Source organism: Triticum aestivum, chromosome 3B (genome assembly GCF_018294505.1).
Source record: "Triticum aestivum cultivar Chinese Spring chromosome 3B, IWGSC CS RefSeq v2.1, whole genome shotgun sequence".
Classification (NCBI taxonomy): Eukaryota; Viridiplantae; Streptophyta; class Magnoliopsida; order Poales; family Poaceae; genus Triticum; species Triticum aestivum.
The window spans coordinates 91,218,548-91,226,688 of record NC_057801.1 but is presented as its reverse complement, the minus strand read 5'-3'; the positions used below and the strand labels follow the sequence as shown (position 1 = coordinate 91,226,688).

General features: G+C 46.7%; 1 protein-coding gene across 1 annotated transcript; it reads left to right on the top strand.

Moving 5' to 3' along the window:
* The first annotated feature begins 1,230 nt into the window (after positions 1-1,230).
* LOC123068824 (probable staphylococcal-like nuclease CAN1) lies at positions 1,231-4,155 on the top strand. The gene is made up of 5 exons (XM_044491502.1): positions 1,231-1,859; positions 2,466-2,957; positions 3,046-3,205; positions 3,508-3,576; positions 3,731-4,155. Exons 1-5 carry the CDS (start codon positions 1,399-1,401, stop codon positions 3,830-3,832), a joined length of 1,284 nt encoding a protein of 427 aa, XP_044347437.1. The 5' UTR covers positions 1,231-1,398; the 3' UTR covers positions 3,833-4,155.
* The last annotated feature ends 3,986 nt before the right edge of the window (positions 4,156-8,141 follow it).

The following is an 8,141-nucleotide window of genomic DNA, read 5'->3' as shown; positions in this document are numbered from 1 at the left end:
AGTCATTTTCACAAAACAATATACCACAAAAATTCAATATCATTAGGTTCATCAAGAAATCTGTGAGACAACTAAGGAATCCATTGCATTACATTCCATAGGAAATTTTCCATCCGCAAAAACCTCTGAAGGACTTGTTGGAAAGAGGGGTTCAAGCCCCTAGGGGTTGGGGATTGCAAGGGATTTTGTGATCCCTCATCTTCACCCAAGCCCCTCAATTCCCCTAACATCCCCAATCCTCTCTCTAGAAAACATGTTTGGTAGATGAACGTGGGGGCTGGCCCTCGCAAAATTGTTTTACCAAATGATGATTCGTGATTTCCCTGGTTTTTGGACCCTTCCAGGATAATCCCCTATAAACCTCCTCAGATCTATTGTACCAAACAAGGCAAAATAGACGCCGTGACGACCACCAGCAACCTGAGTTGGATCGGCCCAGTTTGGGGCCTTTTCTCATGGTTTTTCTATTAGTTGACGCTTTTCTGATAGTTTCCTGTTGTGGTTTTTAATTTTCTAATACACGGTGAACAATTTTTTAATGCATGATACGAATTTTTTTAAATACATACTTAACTTTTTTTATTCATCAAACATTTTTAATATACAGTGATTTTTTATAAATATGATGGCCATTTTAAAATATAGATTGAACATTTGTTAATATATACTAGTGATTTAAAAAATACACACTGAACAATTTTCTAAAATACTTATTAAATTTTAATAGGTTTCTAAATATCTAGCGTTGACATCCTCCTCCGTCACCAGGTGCACATGGAAAACAGCCCAAAATATCTCAGAGAGATAGGGAGCCAATACGTACTACTAGTAGGTGCACATGGAAAAAGTCGTGACATGATCCGTCCCTGTGTCCCTCCCAGCAGCCCAGCGCAGTGAAGAAAGCGAGTAAAAGCAGATCGGATGTGCAGAGAACACTGCGTGGGAACTTACACTCAGTGCAGCAGGAGCGATGCTTCCTTTCAATCAACTCTATCTATATAATAAATAAACAAACAATAGAGAAGAACATATACACGTAGCAGATGTTGAAAACCATGAACAAGCCATCCCCAATAATTCGCTCTCTCCAATCCATCCGGGTGCAGCTAGATGAGGTGAGGTGGCGCAAGAGCACCCACCCGAATTGGCATCGGAAACGGCATATCTCCACCTAGGCATGCCACCTCGCGACGGAGACGCTGCTATAATCGGCAAATGGCAAAACTAATCTCAATCACCGAAAGCACCAACCCTACCCTGGAAGAAATCAGTCGGCAACAGCGACCGGCGGACGACGCCTCGCCGTGCCGACATGGATAAAGTCGCGACGACGTAACCACCTTCTCCAGTTTAGGAGTATAAACCCCGGCGCACACCCCCTGCGCAGGAGGAAATCCCATGCCCGCAGCCAATCCCGCGCCCCACCTCCACTTGGCAGAGCTCAACAGCTTCCCCCCTCCCCGCTCCTGCCTTCCCTTCCTCGTGAGGCGGGCCGGGATCCCTTCCGAAACGGCTCTGAGGCGACGCGCACACTGTCATTCATCCCGCAGATCCACGCACAACCACCTGAATAATTTACAGATCCCGGAGCGGATTTCGCACGGGAACCCGCCGCAGCCCACCCGCCGCCTCATCCTCCTCCTCCTCGTCGTCGTCGTCCTAGGGGCCATGGGGAACAGTATTTACAAGTTCCTGTGCGGGGTGTGCTCGGACCTGTCCGACGCCGCCTTCCAGCCGCATGGCGCGGACGCCTCCGTCGCCGCGCTCGGCCGCGACATCCTCGAGTTCCAGCGCACCAAGCAGGTCCCCGAGGGCCTCGGCCGCCACGTCGTCTCCTCCGCCGCCGCGCAGGCCAACTGGTACTACCTATAATTCCGCTTCCCCTTTGATTGATTTCGTGTTCTGAACTTCCGATTCATTGCCGAGCTCCTTCCAGCAATTTTGTGTTCCGAGTACCAGTAGTTTAACTCGGAGCTGACGACGAGCTCGCCGTCGAAGATCCAGAAACAGCTCGCTGTCGAACGTGGAGGATGCGAAGGCGAGCTAGCTTCGAGGTGTCCAATTGCGAAAGCGACCACATCTGAAAGAAGAATTGGATAAAAGAAATTAGGTGGAACCATTTGTTGAAAGGACGCAAGTAACTGGGATATTTGGTTGAGAAAATTAAGCGTTAAGGATTTATTTATTTTACTTTTTGTTCATGACAGAACCTCAGATGGGTGCGATAACTAATTAACTACCGTAGTTACCGGTAAACCAGACAATTAAGAACTCAGTGATATTACTGAGATGTTTCCTAGCAGTTGCTACCCCTGCAGTAGGAGGTACTGATATGTTTCCTGGAACTGATTGTGAACATTCGTAGAAGAAGGTTGTGTGTAGTGTGTGTCAGTGAAAAAGTTCTGCAACGCGCTATGATTATTTCTTACAGAATTGAAACCGTTGGTGTTGCCGCTGTTGTGAAGGTACAAGAAGCTGCAAGTGGCATGGAAGAAGGCGAGGCCGGCCCCGACGACGCCGGAGGAAGCCGGCCGCCTCGTGGTGCTGACGCTCAAGAACCACCAGAAGGCGGACGTCGACGGCCTCCTCGCCTTCTACGGCCTCCCGCACCCGAACGAGGCGGGATCGGCGCCACCGCCGGCCGCCGGTCACCACGCTCCTCCGGCCCAGCACAGCGCCCCCGCGCACAAGCCCCAGGGCGTCAAGTTCGAGCTGCACACGCTCCCGGTGGACGCCAAGGCGGTGGCCGACGGCGACACGGTGACGGTGTACGTGGACACGAATGACGCCCCCAGCGAGATCAAGAAGGCCGCGGCGGAGCGCACCAAGGCGCGCGCCGCCAGGAACTACCCCACGGCCGACGCGCTCCAGAAGACCATCGCCGACGCCGGGTACAGGATGGTTCCCAACGCCAAGGGCGCCGAGGTGCTCGCCAAGAAGTACAGGATCAGGTTAAGGTTAGTCTTGTTGCGCCACGCCATTGTTCCGGCGATCAAGATTGGTCTGAATAAGTTTTGATGAGATGAAATGGGGGATGGGATGCAGTGGGATCGACGCGCCGGAGAGCGCGATGCCGTACGGGAAGGAGGCCAAGGAGGCGCTGCTGAAGCTGGTGGAGGGCAAGTGCCTGACGGTGCACGTCTACAACACCGACCGCTACGGCCGGTCCGTCGGGGATCTCCACGTCGGCGGGGTCTTCGTGCAGGTGAGAAACCAATTAAGAACCCATACCTTCAGCTTCAGTCTTCAGAACACCTCAACGCGTGGAAGCAACTTAGAAAGAACTCCAACATCAATTTCTTGCCATCTACGGCATGTCAGCTTGCATTCTTGTACTGTACTAGTTTAATAGTGCTGTGTCACACTAGTAGAAGCGAACTTAAACAAACTGTTGCTTCTGCATTCTGCTAGGAACACGTTCAGAAACAGTTAGTAGGCCTTTTCTGAAAGTCAACCGCTCTACAAAAACTTCAGAAGATAACAAATTCCCTCTTGCTTTGTCCGCAGGAGCAAATGCTGAAGAAAGGCTTCGCGTGGCACTACACCGCCTACGACAAACGCCCGGAGCTTGCCAAGGTAAAATCATCACCAGTCCACACACAGCTACACGCACTACACTGATCACCTGACTGAAAAACGAACCATGGAGAGGTTAATTATGAAGTAGTAATATGGAATCAAATCATGAAGTTGCTGACAGAAACTAATCCTCTGTTTGATCCACCTGCAGTGGCAGAGCCAGGCGCAGGCCGCCCGCAAGGGCCTGTGGGCGGCGTCCAAGCCGCAGGAGCCGTGGGAGTACAGGAAGGCCAAGCGCAACGGCAACGCGTGATCCGTTTCCACAGGCCGCAAGCCTCGAGACATATGTTGTAACTGTTGTGTGCATGTGCTGTGACCATGGACGGCTGATTGATTGATTCGTGGCCTGCTGCGCTGCAGATCCGTAGCCCAGAGCAGCGCTCGCACCACTGTACTTTTTACAAGTTAGGTGTAGTGAAAGGACTAGCTAAGCTAGAACAGGGTCGTGAAGCAGAGGAGGCCGGGGCACATTGAGATTGGTTGGTGTTGTGTTGTTGTTGTTGTACCTCGTGATTGATTTGTGTGATTGTGTTGTACAACTCTTACTTGGATTGGACTGTTGATGTTGTTTTCTAACAGATTTTTCTTTTCGTGTTTTGATCCTGTTTTTTTTTTTTTGACATTTGACCCTTTTTCTTATCACCAGGGGCTCGGCGGTAGGAGTACCTAGCCTACCGCCAGAACCTTTGGCGGTAGGGTAACGGCAGCCGCCGGCCCGTCAACGGCCAGAAGCTGACCTGGCAGACGACCTACCGCCAGCACCTTCGGCGGTAAGATATGCAATCCTACCGTCACGGGACCCGGCGGTAGGGTGTGCAACCCTACCATAGAATAACTGTGACTTCTGGTCACAGTACGCAGAGCCGTGGAGTGAGGCTCCCTACCGCCGGAGGCCCTGGTGGGGTTGTGCAACCCTACCGCCACGAGCCCCGGCGGTAGGGCTTGATCATAGTGCATTTTTTGCACTGAACTTTGATTTTTTTTCGGTATTTTTGCCACAACAATTTCATACACTTAATAACAATAATACCAAATAGCACAGATGCACACATCCACACATGTATAAACTAAGAAACATAATAGTTCATGAAACATCGCACACATCCACACATGTAGCAAAAAGTTTAACTAGTTCAACAAAGAGCAAATGATTCAACAAATCCTACATTCTTAAAAAGTTGATCCCCACTACTAGCAATTCTCTCAACATGCATAATGTCCACATCAGCATGGTGCCACATCAGCGTTTAGTTTACAAAACCAACCAATCAGTCTGGTTTCGGTCTACCATGTCACTCCTAATAATCTCCCGTGATTTTTCCCATCTCCACGGACCCTTCTTCTCCTGTACGCTTCACTTTGTCTTCTCCATTATTTGTTTGATACCCTTCCTCTTCATCTTCCCCGATGTCCACTCAAGTACTAAAAGGATTGATGAATTTGCTCCATCCTCTACATATTCTCCAAGCAAGAGTAGCAGATGGATTCGTTATAGTAGCTCCGCTCGCCTTCAAGCAGTGGTACATGGAGCAGCCCCTACCATCATCTCCGCGGCAACTGCTGGCTGCAACCATCCCTCCTCGATTGAAATCTCAACCTATCATCCCCGGTGAGCCATCCCCTTCTTCTTCTCCATCTTTTCGATTGCATCTGTCTCCACCCCTCCCTGGTTTCTCCCTCGGCAAGTCAACGTGTTGTCTCTATCTTCTCTATGGGGTCTGTCTCCACCCAGAGCATAATTTCTGATTCACAGGTTTCTCCCTTGATAGGATGAATTTGCTGCCTCGGTCGTCCACTCACGGTACCACGCATGCTTGATGGGATGATTCTCGAGGCCAATCCATCACAGAAGTCTGGTTTCAATTCGCCTACTGTACCAGGTTTCATCCAAATCCCCCTCTTCGCAATACTCTTGTACATTGTCTAGCTGCTTTACCACCACACTATCTAGCAGTTAGTTGAGCTGTCGATTATTATTTTCTTAGTCAATGTTCTGGGTATATCTAATTGACAATTATGTTGTGCATTCTGACACTGTCTTTTTGGATTGTGACTCATATTCTGTTTTGGCACAGTCGGAAAAAAAAGTGCATGGTTTAAACCATATTTATCTTCATTGCAGGTTATCCAAAAGATTACAGGTTTAAACCATGATGAGATATTGCAGGTTATCCAAAAGACATGGCAGTGCAATAGGGGATCCGACACATGGCTCACAATAGGTAATCCCAAGTTATTATGATATTTTTTTTCATTAACATTAATGTTTCAGTTGATGTGAATAAAATTTTCACGATCGCACAAATTTTAATTTTTTGCTGGTAAGACCATTACACAATTTGCATCCAAAAACTATTGCATCAAGTCTAATTAATGTGTCTGACAAAAAGTAGTACATTAGCATATACATTTAATAAAAAATACACTTAACCAACTAATAACTTCTGACTGATCCAGTTGTCATCTTCTCATGTGTAAAAGTACACATATTTGTCTCATCACAATTTTTACAATTACATAACAATGTTTCAACTTTGATAAATATTGTCGTCAAAACATGCTATTTTCCTTTGAATGCAGATTTTTCCAAGATGGCATATTTATGGTTTCCTCATGGTATTTGCGTGTGACTTTGCTCAATAGCTAAGTTCAAATATTTTTAGTCATTTCATATTTGTTGTTGTTCCGGGGAGTTGACAAGTGGAAGACCTTCTTTACTATATAGCCATTCATAGTAATTAGAATGGACCCTGAAAAGAACGATGAATCTGAAATAGGGTAGGGAATTTGTTTGCATGCTCAACGGAAAAGTTAATTGTATGGACAATTTCATAAGCTTTCACAATGTACCCCTATTGCATGCTTTCTTCTCCTTGCTAATCAAACGGTAGAGCTGCAGCGTTGACCCAACCAGGCATCATCGAACGCAAGCAACGTCGCAAAATCGAGGACGCTCGCGAAGGCGGGTCGCCCAGAAGCCTTATAGGTTTAAATATTGTCTCTTGAAGTAGTTTGGCATAATAATGTACTATGATATTGTTCATATTTTTCCTATCTACTACTAAGAAAAATCACTAACAAGTTCCCGCAGCAACTATCTTCTAGTACTAAATAGTTTCACGTAGCAAACATAAGAAGTTTAACTAGTTCAACGATCCTCGGCAACATAAAAAGATTCACTGCCTCCTTCCCCTCTTCGAGGTACGGTCCTCGTTATTCTTTGATTGCTTCCCGGTCGCCTTCTTCTTGCGGTGAGGAGGACGTGGTTTCTGAAATGGGGATGGACTTTCCCAATCCCTATTCGGCGCATTCCTCTTCTCAAGCTGGGTTGCCTGAGTTGGTGGAGGTCTGTCATCGTCGTCGTACTCCTCCTCCTCATCGCTCTCTTCCTCTTCTTCCCCATGTTCTTCTTCTACTCCCTCCTCGTCCTCTTCTTCATCTTCACCTTCTTTGTCCTCGTCCTCCTCCTCGTCCTCCGGAACCACCCTAGACGACGAGGCGGCCTGGCTCGATGAAGCGAGGCTACGCATCAGGGCTGAAGGAGCAAAAGCATCAAAAGAGGAGGTAGCGCACCCAAGCAGGCCCACAAGCTTGCGACATTTGTTGATGAACTTTTGCAATAAGAACGAAACAAGAACATAATATGGATCAAGTTTATGGTTAAAAACGAAAATGAACTTAAGAAAGAATGTAATTGTAGGAGGCTCGATGTTACCTTCACTGTTCCTCTCAACTTGTTCTCACTCTCGAGTCCTGGGGATAGAACTTAGCGCATCTGAGGCTTCAAAAATGCTTTTGTTCAGCTCCGAAGACTGCAAAACAATAAATGAGTCACACTCACTAAAGTAGATGAAGGAAATATGCCCTAGAGGCAATAATAAAGTTGTTATTTTATATTTCCTTATTCATGATAGAAGTTTTTTTTCATGCTAGAATTGTATTGGTCGGAAACTTAAATACATGTGTGAATACATAAACAAATACCGTGTCCCTAGTAAGCCTCTACTAGATTAGCTCGTGGATCAAAGATGGTTAAGGTTTCCCAACCATAGACATGTGTTGTCATTTGATAACAGGATCACATCATTAGGAGAATGATGTGATGGACAAGACCCATCCGTTAGCTTAGCATAATGATTGTTCAGTTTATTTCTATTGCTTTCTTCATGTCAAATACATATTCCTTCGACTATGAGATTATGCAACTACCCGATACCGGAGGAATACCTTGTGTGCTATCAAATGTCACAACGTAACTGGGTGATCATAAAGATGCTCTATAGGTATCTCCGAAGGTGTTTGTTGAGTTGGCATAGATCGAGATTAGGATTTTTCACTCCAAGTATCGGAGAGGTATCTCTGGACCCTCTTCCAAGAAAATGACTAAGGAGTTAGTTATGAGATGATGCATTACGGAACGAGTAAAGAGACTTGCCGGTAACGAGATTGACTAGGTATGAAGATACCCACGATCGAATCTCGGGCAAGTAACATACTGACAGACAAAGGGAATTACGTATGTTGTCATAAAGGTTCGACCGATAAAGATCTTCCTGGAATAT